Below are 24562 nucleotides of genomic sequence, written 5' to 3' on the forward strand. Positions count from 1 at the left end.
TATAATCGACGAAACTCCATCGAATTCACTTTTCGTTCGTTTGTTCCTTGTTTAATGATTTATTCTAGAATTAAGCGAAGGAGGACTGATAGTTTAGGGTGACGTGTATTCTAAGAGATGAGAAATTGTTGGCAAAATGGTGTATATAACAGCTAGTAAGTAATTTTAAAGGTTATAAAATTCTAACCTTAAATGTACGGTGTAAGTATATAGGGCTTATATATATGTGCTGAATCCAAACCTATTTCATAAAAATAGTTTTATGTTTTCTTACGAAGTCATACCCGGAAGAAGAAATCGTAAAATTGTGTAATAGATTCATTCATGTAAGCATCCGCCTTTCTGAACTTATTTTGTGTTATTTAATATGTTTGTTGTATTGTCAAGATCGTTCTTGTGGAAGGAAATACTCATTGTTCGAAACACAATGTATCATGAGTCATTCGCTTGTAAACATTGCCATAGCTATTGCATGAGTTAAGTAATTTCGTTCCATCCACTCTTTGTGCTATCGCATTTGATGGAAACATATTTTTATTCATAAATTAACGTCTTATCTTAGCACCAAATGCTCTCTTACTGCCTAAAAAAGTGTTTCTTATGGTACAATTGCATTAATGCGTGTAGATTATCTTTAGGAGGACTGACTAGAAATACAGTATGTGACAGATGGCATAAAACTTCAGTGCGTAAGGCACAAATTAAAAACACGGGAGTATGTTTAGTACAAGGGGTCCAGAAGCACGTAAAAAACACAAAATTTACAGGAGAAATGAGTGATGCAAGTACTTAGACGTAACATAACGTAACCAAATCTAAGCTAACCTAACGTAAACTAACGTAAGCTAACCTGAACTAACCTAAACTAACGTAGTATTAGTAGAAATAAGCGAAATTCTATCATTTTTTGGAAAATTATGTGGGACTCCTACACTAATATAACATAAACTAATCTAACGTAACCTAAACTAGCCTAACCTAACTAAAACTAACCAACTCTACCGTAAACTAACCGAATGTGAGCAGAAATTACCAAAATAGTAAAATTTTTTAGAGAAAAAAGCTGGACCCCTTCTGCTAAACATAGGCCAAAACACGGATCAACTTTAGCTTGGTGACCACTGACAAGCACAAATATCTAACCGAGTCAGGCCAGAAGCGCAGCACTTCGGCCCGAGCGGAAACGAACAGGCGTGTCAACGACGGTGGGTAAATGCATAAACTAGGATAGAGAATAATTTTATATGGCATAAAAACATACGGAGTAATGAACCGATTTACATCAAATTTCAGCATCAGAGTAACGAGAAAGGTAATAAAGGCCATCAGTGTAGGGTGATTAATTAGGGAGGAAACGAAATTAAATTCTAGACTGACTGAGATCGCGTATTGATGTGATATTAAATAAACAAGCAATAGACCACGATATGGCAGGGTTTCAAAACCATGGCCTTATTAACTAACCTAGGGTATGTATACTTCAGTATAGAGGGGTATACAGAAACATTTAATGGAAAGTAATAAGAGGGAAGTTGGATATGAACCAGACGTCATGAAATTTGCAAAATTTTTCGGATCTGTTCAATTTTAGGTGGACCTGGTTCTTTTCTGTTATATGTAAAATAATGTAGAAGGGTGGGTAATGGTATACATGAGAACCCCCTGATCTGCGTTTCTTCTGTGTTCTATTATCACTTCTACATGCAATACCATAAATTTTCTACGTAGTGCAATAGTAAGAAGTATCCATGTGCCCAAGACATGCGATATGCTTTAATTTCCCCTCCTCCCCCCCACACATACTCATAGATAAAGTACAATCACTACACATGCAGATATAAAGTACAGGTACGTTCTTTTTATTTTCGTATCAGTCGATAAGTAAATAAAAGTCGTTTTGTTACCCCCTTTGTAAGTTCGTACCTACTCATTGAATAATCCCTAAAAGTATGAGCGTCCTGCTCCTTCGGGAATTGATGCAGCTTCATGTATACTATATCCGGAGCGTGAAATGGAGGGTTAACTCCTATATCGCTGGATCAATTTTAGAAATTACCAGTTGAATTGGAGAGATTATTTTAGTTTGTGAAGAAGAGTGAGTGAAAGTCAGATCATGAAAGTAGCTGAAGAAAATATTTGTTGTTAGTTGTTTCTGATGATGTAAGCGGCAATATATATTTAGGGGGAAGAGGCACTTTGGGGGACAAGTACACTTGTTATGATGTAGGGAAAGGCAGTGTAGTACCGGTGAGTAAATGGCAAGACTATGGCATATTGTGTTGAGTTTCATTGAGTTACACAAAAGTAAAGAGTGTTAGTCAGGGTTGGAAAAAGCCATGGTTTTTATTGAAAAGACCAAAAAACCAGTTTTTTTAGGTTTAAATAATTTACTCTATGTATTTATATTAGATATGGACAGAAATTAGTTTGTTTCGCCTTGGTGTTATTATGCAACAACAAGGTTATGCTGGGAGGGGTCACATAAGCTTAAAGCGAAATCCAAACCGCTTCTCGACTAACATCCAAGAGAAATTGTCCATTTCGACACGAAACTGGGACTAATTGGTCACAAATGCGATTGCCGACTCACGAAGGACTTCTGATAAAAATACGTTGTTCTGATCTTTACATAGGCCTACTTGTTAATATAATTGTCAAGAGTCATTTCAGAAGGACAAAAAAAGATAAACAGTTACACAAGTAGAATTATATATAAATCGGGAAACTCCCGCCTTAGCCATTGGGAAAATCCTGTTATTACTTTAAATTTATTTGTATGTCAAATTTTAAGGTCAACATATCATAATCACTACGCTAAAACTGAGGTATTAAATTACAAATTTGGTATGTAGATATCAGTCAATAAAATTAAAACAAAGTCAAATCCAAGTTGATGTTGGAAGCTGCGTAGGCAGTTCATAAATTTTGCCAATTTCTATCAATATATTTAAGCAACCTTGACGTCTTTATAAAACAACAGGCATTCATTCAAGCAGAAATATATAATTTGGTTTCATTTCGTATGTTTAGGCTTAACATCCTTATGAAATACCAAGGTTTTCACGGAGAAGACTTGCGCTTAAAGGGACACCTCGAATCGCTACTTGGTTTACACTTGAAAGATGGGTTGTGGTTCGACCGAGAATTGAAAATGGGACCCCTTGATTAAAAGGTGAAAAGTAGATAAACGTAATGGATGGTTTGTTATGTGGAAACGTCACTATTAAGTTCACACAATTTAAAGCTTTTATATATATATATATATATATATATATATATATATATATATATATATATATTTATAAACCAGCCAATCCTGGTGTTAGTTGTTGCAATTGTATAAGAGGCATGGTCTACTAAACAGGCGAACAGTTTATCGTAGATGTGGGAACGAATTGTAACTTCAGAAAAGAAGAAAGACATCTAAAGAAACCTAATCGGATGTAACCTACTTTAGTATATAGCTACTTTTTTGGGTGGCATTTAGTATCTCCCCCAAAGCTGTGAAACACATAAGCCATGCATTTTATGACATACTGTATAAAATATTTTTACACTATCCTAGTTTATTCGTATACCCACTGCCACTTACGCGCCTGCTCCTCTTCTGCGTTCCTGCTCTGACTCGTTTGTATAGCATTTGTAGTTTTTAGTGGCCACCTAGCACAAGTTGGTTTGTGTTTTATGTTATACGTCTATACTGTATTTCGGGCAATAATAACTGCCGAGTGAGCCAGTGTCAACCTAGTATTTTGGAGAAGAAGCAATATATATATATATTTTCTTGCGGTCCGGCGATACAACAGTGATGCCGAAATGGAGAGTGTGCTCTTCACTACATAGTACTGCATAAAAAAGATATAATGAATTGAAGTGTTGTGTGAAGGCAATGTTCAAAGTGATTGTAGAAGTGTCGCAATGCTGTGTCACTCAAGGCATGTGTTTTGTGCCGTATAAATTGTTTTCCCAGTATCCTCATTTGTTCGTTAACCCACAGTTCCTGAGGGTCTGCTTCCTACGGAAGCATCCCTTTGCTTCCACTCGAGCCCCTCTGCTGGACCTCTGCTCTGACTATGTTAGTTGGCATTCATGTTATTTAGTGGCCATCTAGTATAAATTGGTTGTGTTTTTGAGTTGATTCATGTTTTATGCCATACGTAGCTATGCTCAGCTCTCCTATAATAAGTCTGCACTTGTAATTGCCGCTTCTCCCTTAAGAAATATTCCTAAGGCAGTAAGATTGTATTTGCTGCTAAGAGAAGTTAATGTTTAAATGAATACAACACAAAACTAAGCCTCCTTGAAATTCGTTGCGGCTTATGGCAAAGAAGGCGATTCCATTATTGATCATTTTGTTACTGGGACGAGACGTGGTTCAAGCACGTTAGTTGTGGGGGGGAGGGGGGAAGTGCTTGCAAATCATGTCTGCAAAGAAACTTTTCTATGTTTAGGGATAGGAAAGGTGTAGTTCAAGTCAGTCTTTTGTGACGTAGTACAACACTGAAACGTTACAGAAGTTGTGGAAAGCTGTTGGAAAACTGTATACATAATGTCCTGCTGTTTCATGACAACGCCCACCCGCACTCGGCTCGGAGATTTTCATCCAGCTGCTATAGGGCCCAGATCAAGTGACTACCACTTGTTTCCCACATAAACCTGACTAACAGCGCAGCACTTTGTGACGGCACGGACCTTCAGGTTGGTGTTCAGGAATGGTTGAAGTTACAGGCAGCAACTTTTCATGACAATGAACTGTAAGCTTTTTTCATCGCTATGGTAAGTATCTAAACTTATCCGGCGACTGTGTCGAAAAGTAGTATAAGAGTATGGTTTCAAAATATATATGATAAAAAATGTCTACCATCACTTGTGTTTATTCCAGAACGTAAGTTATTTTCTTCATAGCCTTCGTATGTATACATTGTAGATAACAACATCACAAAGTAACATTTTATAAATCTGTACAAAAGAAAAATACTTGTTAATAATAGCAACATTCTACTTTCACTAGGATCAGGGTTGGCTGGTTTAAACCAAGGTGGTTTAAACCAAGATTTAAACCAGCTGGTTTTTTTCAAAAAAACCAACTGGTTTAAACCAAAAAACAAAAAAATGTTCGTAAAAGTGTAAGTCTTTGTAAAATCTTCATGAACACACATTTGTGGGTTATCACGTTTCACTCCCGCATATTATTCGTATTATATTCAGACGCAAATTCTCTATTCATTACTCAAAAAGATTATACATAGAAAAGCAACTTTTTTTTATAAGTTTATAAATGTTTATTTTGTGATTTTTGTAGTTATTATTATTGTTATGTAATTGCAATCGAAGAAAAATTCTAAATATTGTTTCGTTTCAATGTTTAAGTAGTAGTCCCCGACGTTGGCGCGAATGACTCATCCTCACTCTCTTTTATGACCGGGGTCAAAGGTCAATGACCTTGGCCCGGGGTCAATGACCTAGGGGTACATAAGACCACCCCCCTTAAATTTTGGAAATTGCCAAATCTAAAAATTTGGTGTGGTAGCCTAGGACCATAGTATGTATCTCTATCAGTATTGTGTGTTTATGTCGTTCCCTTTCATGGGTAAAAAATTGCCAAAAATTCAAATTTCGGGGGTTTTTGACCTAATTTATCCCCTTTGATGAGGTGTTATTACCCTATATGGTTATATGGTCATGTGTAGGGGTCCATTACCTTTCATAAGACATGGGTATATTAATGCACCCCTTGAAAAATTTGGGAGGGGTACCTTGGCCCACCACTTAAATTTTGGAAATTGCCCAATTTAAACATTTGGTATTATAGTACAGGACCCTAATATGTATTATGATAAATTTGGATGGTCCACCTCGTTCCCTTTTAGGGGTACCAAATTGCCAAAATATAAACGTAAGCAATACGTAGTACCACGTGTTTGGTTTTGACCTAAGTTATCCCCTTGGATGAGGTCCTATTATTTTATATGTTTATATGAGCGTATACAGGAGTCTATTACCTTTCATAAGACATGGGTATATTGGTGCACCCCTTTAAAAATTTGGGAGGGGTACCTTGGCCCACCCCTTCATTTTTAGAAATTGCCCAATTTAAACATTTGGTATAATAGTATAGAACCCTAGTATGTATCACTATAAATTTGGGTGGTCCACCTCGTTCCCTTTCATGGGTACAAAATTACCAAATTTTAGTACAACCACGTGTTTGGTCTTTTGACCTAATTTATCGCCTTTGATGAGGTGTTATTATCCTATATGGTTATATGGGCGTATACAGGGGTTCATTACCTTTCATAAAACATGGCTATATTAATGCACCCCTTGAAAAATTTGGGAGAGGTACCTTGGCCCACCCCTTAAATTTTGGAAATTGCGCAATTTAAACATTTGGTATAATAGTATAGGACCCTAATATATATTACTATAACCTCGTCCCCTTTTAGGGGTACAAAATTGCCAAAATATAAACGTAAGCAATACGTTGTACCACGTGTTTCGTTTTTTACCTAATTTATTCCATTGGATGAGGTCCTATTACCTTATATCGTTATATGGCCACATATGGGGATTCATTTCCTATCATAAGACATAGGTACATTTGTGCACACGTTTAAATTTTTTGGGAGGGGTACTTTGGCCCACCCCTTTAATTTTGGAAATAGCTCCTTTTACATGTTTGGTATTATAGTATAGGACCCTAATATAGATTAGTATAAATTTGGGTGGTTCACCTCGTTTCCTTTCATGGGTACGAAATTGCCAAATTTTAGTACAACCACGTGTTTGGTTTTGGCTCAATTTATCCCCTTGGATGAGGTCCTATTACCTTATATGGTCATGTATATTGGTCCATTTCCTATCATAAGACATGGGTACATTGACGCACCCTTTAAAAATTTGGGAGGGGTATCTTGGCTCATCCACTCGGTTTTAGAAATTGTTTAATATAAGCATTTGGTATCATAGTACAGGACTTCAATATGTACCACTATATATTTGGATGGTCCACATCGTTCCCTTTCATGGGTAAAGAACCACCAAAAATCAAATTTCGGAGGTTATTGACCCCTTTGATAAGTATTTAGCACGTTATATGGGTATGTACAGAGGTTTATTACCTTTATATGTTTATGTTCCCTTTTAAATTTGAGAATTATCAAATAACAAAATTCGGTAAACGTTTTCTAGGACCCATTGGTGTTCCTCTTATGGCCAAATATTCAAAATTTAAATGTTATTGACCGGCTTTATTATTGAATAAGTACAGGATTTATTACTTTTTCATAAGAGACAGGTGTATTTGTGTACCAATCTTACATTTTCGGAGGGGGTACATTTCTTATTGTCGTATCAATAATTGGTGATTGTTTTTAAAATTGGATAGTATTTAATTCATTGGGTAAATCATTGTCAAATATGAGTATGATCACGTGATCAGTTATTGACCTATGATGGGATTAGGATTAGGATGTTGAAATTTTTTGTTTGAATTTTTTCGTTTCCAAGTTTTTCCGTTTCAAAATTTTTTTTTTTTTCAAAATTTTGTTTCAAAGATTTTTGTTCGAAATATTTGTTTGTAAACTTTTTTGTTTGAAATTATTGTTTGGAAAATTTTGGTTTGATATCTTTTAAGTTTGTGCACTCATTAGTAAAGAACCGGAACTGTTTAGAACTAAAACCTCTGGCAACATTGTGGTGCAATAGTACACGTCCGAACATGATAATGCAACGTCATCAGTTTTGCATCATATATAAGTATCGTTCGAGGTAGTATTCATAATAACATCATCATGGCTACTTGTCTCCAGTTTCGAAACACACGTGATGTGATGAAATCATTTACCAAGATTACTGATTTACAACAAAATATACCTTATAGAATCTTAGCTAGCCACAAAATAGTACTTTTTCAGCAATATACTTGTTTTGTTGCACACTTCCACTGCATGTTTCACACACTGTAATACGTTGATGAATTTGTTCCATTCCGTTTGCGTTAGATACACCATGTTGCGAGGGACATGAAATGTACTCTTTTTACGTAACAGCACCATCTTCTCTTCGAGGACTGTACGCATCACCACTTCATGATTTGAGCCTAATGATTTGACTATGGTCACATTTAGCTCATCATGAAAATAATCATTCATTTGGTCGATTCGTGAACATAATATTTGCCATTCTTCGAAGGTCAATTGTACACCAAATTGTTCTGCTTTGCCCAATTGAATCACTGGTTCAAACGTTGTAGTACTGATACCAATCATCACATGTTTTGTTTGAAATATATTTATTGGATAATAGCTTGCGAAGATGAACTCTTTATCGTTAGAAGTACACATCTTTCCTGCTGAAACGCACTTGCTCAAATGATTTCGTGGGATGACACTGTATTTGCTGATTTTATAGTTATTACTAACGTCATTGGAAAGGAATGTGCTGACGTTTGAATTCATGATTTCATCACAGTTGCTGACGTCATGCTGACTAACCAAATTCATACAACTACGTATGATGTCAAAGGAATGTGCTGACGTTTGAATTCATGATTTTATCACAATTGCTGACGAAACCGGCTGTGTACTAAATTTAAATTGATGACTTCGACCCAAGAATCCTTTGTAACATAAAGATACAGATCCAGTATTTAAGAAACGCAACAGTTCTTCTTGTTTTGATGCTTCCATCGGTAAATATCTTGCTGGTAAAATTATATTCTTATCATTTTCAAGCTTCACTACGATTCTTAATCCAAACTTTGTAGGGATTTTTTGGCTAGCTAAGATTCTATAAGGTATATTTTGTTGTAAATCAGTAATCTTGGTAAATGATTTCATCACATCACGTGTGTTTCGAAACCGGAGACAAGTAGCCATGATGATGTTATTATGAATACTACCTCGAACGATACTTATATATGATGCAAAACTGATGACGTTGCATTATCATGTTCGGACGTGTACTATTGCACCACAATGTTGCCAGAGGTTTTAGTTCTAAACAGTTCCGGTTCTTTACTAATGAGTGCACAAACTTTTAAAAATGTCAAACCAAACTTTGAAACAAAATTTTGAAACGAAAAAATTTGGAAACGAAAAATTCAAACAAAATTTTGAAACGAAAAAATTTTCAAACAAAATTTTGAAACAAAAAATTTCAAACAAAAAAATTGGAAAACGAAAAATTTCAAAACAAAAATTTCGAACAAAAAATTTTAAACAAAATTTTGCAACAAAAAAATTAAAAATTTTCAAACAAAAAAATTTCAAACAAAAATTTTGAAAGATAAATTTCAAACAAAATTATGAAACAAAAAATTCAAACACAGATTTGAAACAAGAATTTTCAAACAAAAACTTTCAAACAAATATTTTCAAACTAAAAAAAATTACGTTTCACGGTTAACCGTCAAACTTTATCCGGTTTTTAACTATTCGATTAACAAATAAACGGTTTTGATCATATTTATCAGTGAGTGCAAAATGTTGAACGAAACCAAGATTTTTAAATGTTAAACAAAACTTAAAACTAAATGCAGCAAAGATTTGAAAATCAGCAACCAATCAGATTGCACGAAAGATAGTGATCAACCAATCAAATTGCAGGAAAGATAGTGATCAGCCAATCAAATTGCATTAACAATAACTTTGCTAGTGTCAGATTACATCACCTTATGATTAAATTTCAAACTGTTGTAGCATGTATTGCCTTTCGTCTATGAGTCATAAGATTCAATAAGGTTGCCTATCAGATTTCTAAAGCTCAAGGTCAAATCAATCACCACCAATGATCTTAGACTATGAGCTGTGACTAAAGTTCAATGTATTGTTTCAAATTTCGCGCCTTATGTTAAAATTCTGTTTATCACCATTCCCAAATTTAAAGAATACTTCTCTTGATATACCTAAGTCTTAGAGTTAATCATATCATTATATGTTCAATAAGGTCAATAATGTCCGTCAATTGTTTACCTGAGTAGAACCAACTGTTTTCTAGAAGTGTGTGTACTCAAACTTAAGAAGTACCACAACAAAGGAAATGAATCCCTGTACACTACCTCATCAAGGACAATCATGTGGTACAACGTCTTGCTTACGTTTTTTATTTGGCGGGAATAATCAAAACCAATGACGCATTCTCAAATTATCCTACAAAGTTTCAATCTACCAATGTCCTGGAATCCTAATCCCATCATAGGTCAATAACTGATCACGTGATCATACTCATATTTGACAATGATTTACCCAATGAATTAAATACTATCCAATTTTAAAAACAATCACCAATTATTGATACGACAATAAGAAATGTACCCCCTCCGAAAATGTAAGATTGGTACACAAATACACCTGTCTCTTATGAAAAAGTAATAAATCCTGTACTTATTCAATAATAAAGCCGGTCAATAACATTTAAATTTTGAATATTTGGCCATAAGAGGAACACCAATGGGTCCTAGAAAACGTTTACCGAATTTTGTTATTTGATAATTCCCAAATTTAAAAGGGAACATAAACATATAAAGGTAATAAACCTCTGTACATACCCATATAACGTGCTAAATACTTATCAAAGGGGTCAATAACCTCCGAAATTTGATTTTTGGTGGTTCTTTACCCATGAAAGGGAACGATGTGGACCATCCAAATATATAGTGGTACATATTGAAGTCCTGTACTATGATACCAAATGCTTATATTAAACAATTTCTAAAACCGAGTGGATGAGCCAAGATACCCCTCCCAAATTTTTAAAGGGTGCGTCAATGTACCCATGTCTTATGATAGGAAATGGACCAATATACATGACCATATAAGGTAATAGGACCTCATCCAAGGGGATAAATTGAGCCAAAACCAAACACGTGGTTGTACTAAAATTTGGCAATTTCGTACCCATGAAAGGAAACGAGGTGAACCACCCAAATTTATACTAATCTATATTAGGGTCCTATACTATAATACCAAACATGTAAAAGGGGCTATTTCCAAAATTAAAGGGGTGGGCCAAAGTACCCCTCCCAAAAAATTTAAACGTGTGCACAAATGTACCTAAGTCTTATGATAGGAAATGAATCCCCATATGTGGCCATATAACGATATAAGGTAATAGGACCTCATCCAATGGAATAAATTAGGTAAAAAACGAAACACGTGGTACAACGTATTGCTTACGTTTATATTTTGGCAATTTTGTACCCCTAAAAGGGGACGAGGTTATAGTAATATATATTAGGGTCCTATACTATTATACCAAATGTTTAAATTGCGCAATTTCCAAAATTTAAGGGGTGGGCCAAGGTACCTCTCCCAAATTTTTCAAGGGGTGCATTAATATAGCCATGTTTTATGAAAGGTAATGAACCCCTGTATACGCCCATATAACCATATAGGATAATAACACCTCATCAAAGGCGATAAATTAGGTCAAAAGACCAAACACGTGGTTGTACTAAAATTTGGTAATTTTGTACCCATGAAAGGGAACGAGGTGGACCACCCAAATTTATAGTGATACATACTAGGGTTCTATACTATTATACCAAATGTTTAAATTGGGCAATTTCTAAAAATGAAGGGGTGGGCCAAGGTACCCCTCCCAAATTTTTAAAGGGGTGCACCAATATACCCATGTCTTATGAAAGGTAATAGACTCCTGTATACGCTCATATAAACATATAAAATAATAGGACCTCATCCAAGGGGATAACTTAGGTCAAAACCAAACACGTGGTACTACGTATTGCTTACGTTTATATTTTGGCAATTTGGTACCCCTAAAAGGGAACGAGGTGGACCATCCAAATTTATCATAATACATATTAGGGTCCTGTACTATAATACCAATTGTTTAAATTGGGCAATTTCCAAAATTTAAGTGGTGGGCCAAGGTACCCCTCCCAAATTTTTCAAGGGGTGCATTAATATACCCATGTCTTATGAAAGGTAATGGACCCCTATACATGACCATATAACCATATAGGGTAATAACACCTCATCAAAGGGGATAAATTAGGTCAAAAACCCCCGAAATTTGAATTTTTGGCAATTTTTTACCCATGAAAGGGAACGACATAAACACACAATACTGATAGAGGTACATACTATGGTCCTAGGCTACCACACCAAATTTTTAGATTTGGCAATTTCCAAAATTTAAGGGGGGTGGTCCTATGTACCCCTGCCAAAATTTAGGGGGTGGGCCATGGTACCCCTGCCAAAATTTAGAGGGGGTGGTCCTATGTACCCCTAGGTCATTGACCCCGGGCCAAAGTCATTGACCTTTGACCCCGGTCATAAAAGAGAGTGAGGATGAGTCATTCGCGCCAACGTCGGGGACTACTACTGTTTACTATTGATAAAATACATCGAAAATGCCGTACTTTTTGTGTGTGTGTGTGGGGGGGGGGGTCATACAGACTCCACGAGAGGCATTTAGCGAAATAAGTATCTTTGGTATCTTTTTATGTATAAATGAGTCTGAGCCAAAGTGGACTCAAATAATTCGTATCTTTATTCACTTTTCTTATTGATATGCAGATTAAGTCGGTGTATTTCTTTAATTTGGACCAATAAAAGTCGTTGTTAACTAACTTGAACTAAATTAGTTCTTCTGTACTCCGTAGTACTTTGAAATTGTTCATATGTAATTCTGTGTAATGGTTTCACTTGTGCAACTGTTTATCTTTTTGTCCTTCTGAAATGACTCTTGACAGTTATATTAAGAAGCATGTAAAGATCAGTAACTTATTTTTGTAATCAGGATTCCTTCGTGAGTGAGTCGGCAGACGTATCGCATTTGTGGCCAATTAGTCCTGGTTCCGAGTTCAAATGGAGGACAATTTCTCTCGGATGTAACTCGAGAAGCGGTTTTTATTCCGCTTTAACCTTATGTGACCCCTTCCATCATAACCCGGTTGTTGCATAATAACATCAAGGCGAAACAAACTTATTTCTGTCCATATATGATATGAATATATAGAGCAAATTATTTAAACCATAAAAACCTGGTTTAAACCAAAAAACCGTTTTTTTTTTGGTTTTTTAATAAAAACCATGGTTTTTGCCAACCCTGACTAGGATACATTCAGTCACTTGCAAGAATTGTTCGAACTGTTTGTGCCCTTTGTGCGATGTCTGTTGTAAGATGGGTTTTCGGTAGTTCATATCTTTTCCACTAGGTGTCTGTTTATTAAGTACAGTCGTATGATAGGTTGCTACTGTGATGTCAGCTCTTCCTATCTACTTCTAGTAGGTGTGTGCCAGGTTTATTCACTGCTCAATTCCGTGAAGGCATGTGCTTCAATTTTCGTTTCGTGCCGAGTGTAGAGTTAGGAAATACGATATTCGAAAAATTTGAATGTGTCTTTTTTAAGTTAGCATTAGATTCGAACATTATCGCTTTGAAGCATTGTGTGTATTAATTAAGCTAGAGAAAATTTGTAGCGTTGAATGTTTTTCTTTCTTTATTTTTTCATTGATATTATTTTTATTCCTGATTTGTTTTGCATTTGTGCGTTTTTTAAATTACGAAATATTTTGATAGGGTTTATTTTATCCAGCTACTTTAGGAAGGGGGGTTGGAGGGCGGCAGCTCCCTATATACTTTCGAATATAAGTTGTCTACATTTTATAGAAATTTTTAGCTGAGAATTAGATACCGTATTTGATGATTATGGATAGTTTGGAAGTTGTCTACATTTTATAAAAATTTTTAGCTGAGAATTAGATACCGTATTTGATGATTATGGATAGTTTGGATTAGGTTAGTTTAGAAGCTGGTTTTCACTGCATTTAAAGTATGTTAGATTTATCTGTGATTGTTTTTTAATACACATTTTGGAGAACTTGTAAATTACGGTTGTTTACGAACTGATTTACCTGAACCGGATTCCGGAACAGTTTGGGATGCAGTTGTCAAAGATGTTTGTATTCTCCGGAGTGGTCTGGGAGTGTATTCCTCGTAACTGGTTGTCTGTTTCGAGAAACTGATTCCTAGACTGCTCTGATGAATTAAATCGTTCTTGGGAAATGATTCATAAACTGCTACGGGAACCGGATCTGATGAATCAGTTATAGTCACATTCCGAGTCAAAATAAAAACTTCGCTTAATAATAATAATAATAATAATAATAATAAGAAGAAGAAGAAGAAGAACGTCAATTGTAAAATTAAAATGGTAACATTTACACCCACTTTAATTAATACAGTATTTTAATTCTAGTGTAAGTTGATAAGTTATAATACGCATATTCAAAGCAGAAATGTTATATTCACACAGCACAGTAGAGCACTAATTTATAACATTTCTTTCTATCGTTTAAGCTAATCTTTAATAGAAAGATGGGTTGCCAAGGTTTTTTTAAACAACACTATTGTGTACATACACGTTTGTGCTTTGTTTTTCAGGTGGACAGTTAAAGGACTCCCAACCATGGGGCGTCGGTACCATCAGCAATTGGTTCTGGGGTATTTTAAACTTCATCGTCCTCTTGTAAGTAGTGTCTTAAGTTTGTAATATTGCACGCAGCACATATTAGTGATTAACAATGTCTGTTCTACTTATTTATTTATTTTATGCGTTTGCTGTATTTTCTGTGATCGGGATTGCCATCCTTTTCCCCAATCTTTTAACTACGAATGGATGATGAGTTCGGAAGGTTTTAAGCAATTAATGAGAAAAGCAATCTCTAAAGTCTGTGAGTGGCGATGGTGGCTTGGAACGTTGTAGAACACAGGTTCTCCCCTTTTAAAACTAATGGAATATATTTTTCGTACTTTGTTTTGGTTCCTTTTTGTTCCTTTCTTTTCTTTCAGTTTTTAGACTTCGTTGTTGCTGAAATATATTATCGAAACACTTAACTTCAATTATTGAACATTCCACCACCATGTTTGTTTACTAAACCATACTAGTCATATATAGGTCTATTATTTTATACATGGAGTAATAATAACGTTTTAACTAATTATAATTTTATACAAATGAACTTTTTGTGTTATTTTTGATTTTACATGCATAAATTTTATTTCAGATTTTATTTTATTCAGTTTCGCTTTCGTCTTCGGAGTTCATGTTGAATTGTTCATTGGCGGTACACGTGGTATGTGACTGTATTGTGTGGATCTGTCGAAGTATTTATATAGAGTGTCTCAGAAGTTCCCTGATATAGGTTAACTCTGTTAATATCAAAGTTACAACAAAACGTTAAGAGGGGAAACGGTCCACGAATATGATGTTTTACATCTAAAGTGAAGGAATTATTTTAAATCAGACGGGCCATTTGGGCTGTACACTCTTTACGCGCCAATGTTAAATGAAAATGCAACGTTGGCATTTACCGGGACCCATAACATACGTGAATGAAGTTACTGTCTTTTACGCTAACGTGTCAATGGCCAGTCCCCATTTCAAATATGCCCCAATTCATCATAGTCTTACAAAATTTATCCACTTCCTGGTAAATGGCGACGTTGCATCTTCGTTTAACATTGGGCGCATAATGAGTGTACAACCCAAACAGTTAGTCCAATTAAAAAAAAAAAAAAAAAAAAAAAAAAAAAACCCTTTAGATTGAAAACCTTATATTTGGAGACGATTTCCCCTCTTACATTTTGTTGCAACTCTGATATCAACACTTACCCTATGCCAGGGGACTTTTGACACATTCCGTAGATTGCAGTATATTGCTTTACACGTCGTGTGTTCTGTGTACATTGTATAGTTTTTTTTTTTTTTTTATTCTATTCTGTATATGTTTTGGGTTTTGTGGGCTTCCAGTTTTTTTTCGCATACAGTGTAGTGCTCTTTGAAGTTCATTTTTTCGCAATGAGTATATTGTTTTGCATTGTCTTACGTTATAGATGTTCGTAGTTTTTTTTTTTTTTTTTTTTTTTTTTTTTTTTTTTTTTTTTACGGCAAGTTGAATGAATTACGACAAATTAAATTACTTGAAATTATTAATTAACCAAAATTCCACTTGTATTGAAGGACTTCTTTTAAATTAATAGGCTTGGGTGTGGGGAGGGATCTGCTCCCCACTGTTACTTTATGATGTAGACTATTGGAGGAAGTCCTTTTTGGAAGTGGTATTTTGGTTAGTTTGAAATAGTTTACTTTGTTGTAATTCGTCTAATTTTGCCTCTGAGTGGTGGACCTGTGTTTTAGAACCTTGCCACGTTGGCTCACTAGTGGAGCATTCACCTCTGGCGCACGAGGTTCGTGGTTCGATACCGGCTCGCACCAACTAGACTTTGTGGTGCACAGTGTTCATGGGTTTTCTCGGGGTTCTCCCACTTTCTTTATTTCATCATCATTCATTCTTATCGTCACTGTCTCATTTAGCAAACCCGGCATAAGACAAATGGTTTTGATATCATTTTGTTGCAAAATACATTTGTTTTTTTTTTAAACCTTATACCGAAAGAGGTAAGGTCTTCAGATGTACGGGAACGACCTGAAGATTTGTTTTGTCTTACCGAACATCCAGTTTCAATAAAACACGTATGTGACTGATAAATAGTAGGCCTACTGGTAGGATTTTTACCATACTTTGTACGAAAATTACGTTGCACAGTTGTCGCAGACTTGGATTCCTCAAACCAATACACACAGCTAGCACGCACGGAACTAGTAAAGGCAGGCATCTTTGCTGCAACAGCCGCTAGCGCTTGCGGTGGCTTGTTTCTGAACTAGTGTAGTACGTTACTCAAAACTTGATGTATTTTGCTACAAAATTAACACCAAAGCCATGTCTGTAAGATAAATGAATAAAGCAGTATGAGTTGTCAAAGTCGTAAAGTCCTGTTTGATACACCCTGTATTTAAAAGCCTTCATCCCGGCGAAATTAAAATACCGCTAATTTTACAGTAATTATGTGATATCTTCAAATAGATAAAAGATAATTGAAATATGGAACAAGAGCGCCCTAGACAATATTATTTTGCTTGAGGTACCGTTATCACAAGTCGCCTAGCGGCTTTCCGTTTTCAGCTGTTTAGAAACGCGAAAATAAATGGTGATTTTCAAAATGGCTCGAAATCGAAAGGAGATAAGTCGTGATAACGGTATCTCATGTAAAATAATATTGTCTAGGGCGCTCTTGTTCCACATTTCGATTATCTTTTATCTATTTGAAGATATCACACAATTACTGTAAAATTAGCGGTATTTTAATTTCGCCGGGATGAAGACTCTTAACGTGTTTCCCAATGCTATTAATATGTAATAGGGAGGGGTAGGAATATACAAATACGAAATAGACACCAGTTGATACATACTGTTGAGCTGGACTTAAATGGCATAAATGGTTATGGGTAGTTTCAAACAAAATCCGTACATTTTGCGCTACAAAAGTTACTTTTTCGATTTTCTCGGAAACTACGCATGATAATTTACCAGGGTTGGCAAAAACCATGGTTTTTATTGAAAAAAACAAAAAAAAAACGTTTTTTTTGGTTTAGACCAGTTTTTTTTTTTTTTTTTTTTTTTTTTTTTTTTTTAACCAGGTTTATTTGGTTTAGATAATTTGCTCTATATATTCATATCATATATGGACAGAAATAAGTTTGTTTCGCCTTGATGTTATTATGCAACAGCCGGGTTATGCTGGAAGGGGTCACATAAGCTTAAAGCGGAATAAAAACTGTTAATTTGAATCATCATCTCATGCGCCTACATAATTTTAAGAAGTTATTACTGTAGTATTTTGTGTCCATTGTTACTATTGTTCACTTTTTTCTTTTAGCATTCAAACACTTATAAATCCTGGCTCCAATAGAAGAGGCGATAGATATACTACAGAGTACAGACCACCCGGTCAAGGGTAAGTCAGATTTCCTTATCACAAATGCTAATTCATTTTATATGTTCGTTAGTGATAATTCTTTAATATTATTCTATGCACTGTCAATGGATTTGGATACCGTATTTTCGCGAATATAGGCCGCACTCTTTTTTTCTATATGTTGGCTTGAAAAATCATGGTGCAGCTTATTATCGAGATCAGAAATTGTCAGTTTCAAAATGACATGTACATGTATTATTTTGCAGCCTTCAATTTGAATCATTTCAGGTGTAACAACGTATCCACATTTCCTGTTTTATACTACAAAATCAAGCAAATCTTTTTCCACAGCTGGATATTTGCACTTTTGCCCTCGAAATGAACACCAACTTTTCAAATTATTTAAGAGTTTCTTCTTCACTTGCACAACACCGACCAAGTTTTTTTCATCAACACCAAATCTGCGTCCAGCTTCCCGCTCTCTCTGTTCCTTTGTATAGCTGGTAACTTGAAGTTTAAATTTCGGTGTCTAACTAGTACGCTCATTTCTCGTCACTCAGAAAGCAAGTGGTCAAGTTTTCTCGAATAAATCAGCTTTGAACTTCCTGACAATGTCGTTTAAGTTAGTCACGTCATCAGACCCCCCAATACACAAATCGTGTCCTATTGACGATGAGTCACTCTTAAGTTATGCGAGAGTTGAAGAAGGGGAAAGAGAGGGATGAAACTCAAAGTACTGTCTAATTGAACTTTCTCGAAAATTTAGTACGGTGTGGATTCTATATTCTAGATTTACTTTTTTCTATAATCTCGTGTCAAAAGTTTAGGTGCGGCCTATGTTCGCACGCGACCTATATTTGTGCAAACACGGTATTTGATCTACACAAATAATCTGATCACGTGTTAATTGACTATTACCATTCAATAATCAGTGCCTCATATAGCCTCGCTGCTGAAAGGGACGCTAAGCTAAAAAAAAAATCAACAATCAGTGAACGATCTTATTACAAATACTGTCATATGTTTATTTCTATTATCGCTATGTGTACCTTATTAATAAACATTGGCGAGACTTCGAGTATGAAATTGTTTTAATTAAAACCAGTAAAACTAAAAAGATACACCTCGCTTTCATTATTTTTCATCTACTGTTTCTTATTTTATTTAATATATAACAAACTTTCTTTGCAAAACAGCCGTGACCGATTAAACTAAATACTGCTAACTAATATACATATATATTTGTCTTTTACGTGATATATGCTAATCGTCTGATGAACTGTTGTGCGTTCACTCAACGGAAGCGCAGTTCGGCAAATTTCTTTCAACTTCCGATGGTGATTTTTAAATAGCATCTCTTCATCCCTCTATCCCTCTTTTCATAGTACTTGTAGGGTTGCAACGTCTTAACACCCTCTATGTCTGGTCTTTCTTCCCAATACCATGACTAATATGAAACAGATATCAGACAATATAAGGACAAGGAAACTGGTCTTAGGAACAGAGAATCAATTACTAACTTGTGGCAACTAAGACTCCTCGTGGAGTTGACAAGAGACTGTCAATTGTTACAAATGAGTGTTCTGGTTGGCCATTTAGTTATCGGAGATGTTTTCTGCAAGATTCTTCGAATGATGCCTTATGCACTATGCGTAGAAGGCGGCATTCCCTATATACGAAGTGCGCTTCGGTTGAGGAAATGAACCGTAACCAAAACTAAAGTGGCAAAAGAACTCCCATAACTCCACCCCCTCTTATCTGCCCGATTTTCGTCGATAACAGCTCTCTAGCGAGCGTAGACGATTCCTTATATACCCTAGATTTTTAGATTATTGGCGGTATTACAGATTGTCAGGATCTGTTAAGTAGTGCGTAATCTTGAAGTGCGAACTTCGCGAGCTTGGGCCAAAGGAATCGTACGTTCTTGGCAGAACTACTAAGAACTGTCAAGATAGAGCTAATCGAATAAACTTGGCTAAGTGGGAGTAAATTCAGTATTTTCTAGAACACTGAGGGTCTGGGGTGATTTCGCTTGATTTTTTGACCGACATGTTATAGCTAGTCAACGAGCAACAACGATTCTACGAGACAATGAGAAACCAGGATAGCCCAGCTGTATGGCCAAAGTAATAGCACCTGAAACAACTTTTTTTTTTCCCTAGCCCGAAACCTGACTTTTGTATAACCTCTCACAGAACTTTGTGTTGTGTATAACCTTTATTTCATGCCTGATGAGATTTCTGCTGTTTGCAGCCCAAAATACCAAAAAGTATACATGTCTCGATATGCAGTACTGCTCATCTGAGCCAATTCCTGAGTTTCAAACTGACATTGTTTTGCTATGACCTAAGGAAAATCTTAAATTCTCCTATCGTAAATAGCTCTGTATTTTCTCTCTCTCTTTAGCATAAAAGTTACATTCGGCCCAGTAAAATCCAGATGTCTCTTGGATGCTTTACAGTTATTTTACCGTGATAATTTTTTTCCTTTCTTATCTGATGAAGTATTTAACGAATGCGCTTTTTAGGGTACTTTCTATTTTATACTGTGTTTGACTGCAGTTTACTATTTCTTGTGAGTTAAGGCCGCGGTTGCTCATTGGTACAGCGTTCACCTCTGGTGTGTGGGGTCCTTGGATAGATCCCAGCTTGCGCCAGGTAAAGTTTGTGGTGGACAAACACCGTGTGCGTTGGTTTTCTCGGGGTTCTCTTTGCTCCCAGTTTCTTCATTCCACCATTCCTTTAATTTCTCATCATCACCGTCTCCTTTATCCTAACCGGTATAGGCGTGGGACGTAAAACTGAAGGATTTCATTTCATTTTCCTGGTGAGTTATCAGTTTTCCATTCGCACTTTGGGATTTCTTATGTATATATACTGTATTATTACCCCGGTCGATATACAAGGGCAGTTCATTAATTTTGCAGATTACGACAGTCTTATTCTGGAGGTGCAGAATGATTCCAAGAAATGAACACAATGATAATTAAATGAATTCTTTAAGTTTTACGTCTCACGTTTATGATTTGTAGGCTAAAGTAGACGGTGATGATGAGAAATGAATGAAATGATGGAATGAAACAAGTGGGAGGAAACGGGAGAACCCACACGGTGTTTGTCCACCACAAAGCTCAGTTGGCGCGAGCTGGGATCGAAACAAGGACCCCTTTACCAAAGGTGAACGCTCTACCACTGAGCTACCGAGGCACAATGAACACAATGAAGAAATTAGAATTACTATATGTGGGTATGTAAAATGATTACAAGTATGTAACAGATATATTAATTTCGCATCGGAAGATTCATCAGATTACTTTTTTCTTTTCTGGTACTACCCGTTTTGTAACTCTTTTTCGGACTATAGCGAAACGCTTGTTTTCCTTCAACTTCATGAAACAAGAGAAAACAGTTATTATACTTGTTGTGTATAGTTTATTTTTGCTTACCCTTTTGCGTTACTATTTTCCGTTGGCAGTGTCAAGTGTAATGATACGAAGAGTGTATTGTTAAGCATACAAATTAATCTGCAATTTTGTGCTTCATAGTCATTTTTTTTTCTTTTTTTACATTACGCCTGTAGTCGTTACGTGTGGTACATCTCTCTCTCTCTCTCTCACACACACACACACATATATATATGAATATCCAGTGTGGTAAAGTAATACATCGACAAACTTAAGGACAATGCACATGAAATTAAGAAAATGGTCGAAAGCCACACCGTTGTACCGTGAGAGTTGTCCAAAAAGCGGCGATGCTGATATATCACACACGCAGAAGGATATATCTCAGTCAGGTCAAAAAATTTCATAGAACGTTGCACCCGACAAATGCAGTGACGTACAAATAGGAGGGGTGCAATCACTACACCATGAATATTCCCACACCCAGCGAAACGTAGTTAAAAGACCAGAGAACGAGTGACACAAACAGTGGTCGGATCAACAAGTAGCGACAACGTACGATGATGAGCCCCAAACAGGCACGCTTATAGTACTGAGACTTGAGATGTTACCACCCTTAAACAGTCAGCACACGTCACAGCAGCAATACAACATGTGCATAACATGAGGAAGATAGTGTTGCCAACCGTATACAAGAAACATGTAGTTCCAGACCGACATGTGTGCATTAGGACATGTGTGCAAATTATGTTGTAAATAGGCTTTCTTTAATCTTCAAGGGAAAATCAACGTGGGAAGGGTCTGCTCTGGAACACTATGTAGAGGACGTACCGTGCGCCAGACTAGCATTTAATTGCAACTCAGTTTATTTTACTGTAGCTGGGGGGGAGGGGGGTTAACAACATATCATCTATAATTCAAGAACACTAAATATTATTTTTGGAATGAAGGAAACTGATCAAAATATCTAGCTGTACAAGGAGTTGGATTTCTTAAGGGACGCACACTAAGGAAAGCGAGAACTTGTCGTTGAAACATTGCATTCAATAGCTATTTGAGTGCTTTGAGTAAATAGAAGTCTCGGACGCGGTTCCTCTGAAACCATTGGTATTTCAAGTGTGCAATCTCAAGCTTTAGTTTCTCATATATTGCGTAGCTCGTAACTTATAAAAATGAAATCAGTTTTCATTTGTCTTCACTTTCGTTTTATAGAGTACTCACCCCAAATCTAATAGAAATTCTGAAGTATATTTATGTAAATAGCCAACTATTCCTTGGACTAATAAGCTCAAAAGTTCCTACATTTATTGCTCCATCCGAAAGTCTCTATATTTTAAGTTACATTGAAGCTTTAATCTGACCAAAGCAAGCATTTACTGATCTGTGTTGCAATTTCGGCAATATATCATTCCTTTCCTCAGTTAATGTATTTGATGAAACAAATTATACTAATGAATGGAGGAAAGAACCGATTTTTCTTTTTTTTTTAACACATCAAATCCTCTATTGGTAAGAATTCTAACACGTGAAAACGTGACTGACTAGAACGGGACTCGGACCCGGAACCTCCAGCATAGCGTGCTGATTCGTTGAGTACTACGCCATCTAGCCCGCTTCCCAAAACAGCTACTTACTCTCTAGGTTGGTGCTTTCATCTCGGACCACGTCGGTTGTACAATCCGCGGCAAAAAACCTGCAACATAAAGATGTAAGTTCATTGTGAAACTACGCCTAACAGCACAGGGAATGAACATAACGTCTAAGTGGAGCGAATCACGCCAGGAGAAACCTCGGCCTCCTCCCATGCACACTTATTTTGGAGCAAAGGACTTCGTCATTTCACAATAAACTTATATGCTCATGTTGCAGTTTTTTTTTTTTTTTTTTTTTTTTTTTTTTTTTTTTTTTGCCGCGGATTGTACCACAGACTCTTGCTGTGATTGGACAATACTCTATCCATATATTTTATGACTCTATCCATCACACTGTATGACAGTTGTGATTTCAAATATTGTAACGAAAGGGGAAGGTTTTTTTTTTTTTTTTTTTTTTTTCAACACACCGAATCCTCTATGGGTGCGAATTCCAGCACAAAGAGTGAACTCATGTGGATCGGATTCCATGTTAGTCAATAGGTCCCGTCTCATATAGCCTCGCTGCTGAAAGAGACGTTAAAATCAACTCAACAAAGAGTGAAAGAGTGACTCACTGGACTGAGACTCGAACCCGGGACCTCCGGCATTTATTTCATTAGTGTATATGAAATCAGAACCTTCATAAGATGCTCGATATATGGACACAGGATTGTCCAATCACAGCAGTGGTCTGTGGTGCAACCCACGTGGTCCGAAATGAGAGCACCGACCTCGAGAATGAGGTAGGTGGCGTAGTGGCTAACGCAGCGAAACGGTATGCTGGAGATCCTCGGTCCAGTCTGTAATTTTTTCCACTCTTTGTATTTGATACAAATTAATTTTCAAAAATAAATGTTTACTTTGTTCAAATTTTACTTTTTAAGTTCTATAGTTTCAAAATTATAATAAGAAGCATTCAGAAAAAAAAAAATCATCAACTAAATCAGGTTACAACGGTAAAAGAAGAGAAAATCTACTAGAAGCACTTCTGATATTCATTGAACTTGTTAAAAACGAATAATAGTAATAATAAATAATAATAAACTGCCTTGGAAATTAATCTTTAATGCTTTAACAATTCAATGGTTACTATTTGTATCATGGCGTCTATTTTCCTATGGCTTATTGACTGTGAAGTGGGTGCCGTAGTGTTTTTTTTTTTTTTTTTTTTTCCTGTATTGTAACGCGTTTACCTCTTCCTTCTCAGGGAAAGCTGTAATATACTTGAAATAGCGGGACTAAATGAAATATTTTTGGTAAGTTGTTTGTAAAAATAGTCAAATTCTAGCACCGCAATCTCCACAGTAAAATTAGTTTCAGGTTCTGAACATATTCTGTAAATTAGCATGTGCAACAAGCGTGTAATCATAGTTATTTGATTTATTTTCAGGCCCCCGCGCCCACCTCAGAGAAGACTAGGAGGCTTTGGACCAGGTTCTTGCAACGGCCCACCAATGATGGGAGGCGGATGAGGTTAAAGAAGGCTCCTTCTCCGAAGGAGCCCTGTAATTCTTGCCAAGTCATGTCTCTAAACTTTTCACACTTGAAGATCTCGAACTTCCACTAATCCTGTACATAACCAGCTTTCCCTTCCGTTTGTTTGTTTGACTTCCTTTCTATGCTGTACTTTTCTATGATGTGACTTGGCACTCATCCATCGAGGACTTTCCTGAATATTTATTTGTGGTTGCAGGTATTCTTCATTTTTAAAACTTTTATTGTAGTTAGAAGAAATATT

At 36.0% G+C, this 24562-nt stretch overlaps 1 protein-coding gene across 1 annotated transcript; it reads left to right on the plus strand.

Moving 5' to 3' along the window:
- Positions 1 to 24471, plus strand: LOC145674605 (selenoprotein K-like). Its single transcript, XM_081744823.1, has 4 exons — positions 1 to 155; positions 14413 to 14497; positions 17749 to 17826; positions 24215 to 24471. Exons 1-4 carry the CDS (start codon positions 137 to 139, stop codon positions 24294 to 24296), a joined length of 264 nt encoding a protein of 87 aa, XP_081600949.1. The 5' UTR covers positions 1 to 136; the 3' UTR covers positions 24297 to 24471.
- Positions 24472 to 24562: the final 91 nt, after the last annotated feature.

Source organism: Thermobia domestica, chromosome 17, assembly GCF_964235325.1.
Source record: "Thermobia domestica chromosome 17, izTheDome1.hap1.1, whole genome shotgun sequence".
Lineage (NCBI taxonomy): Eukaryota > Metazoa > Arthropoda > Insecta > Zygentoma > Lepismatidae > Thermobia > Thermobia domestica.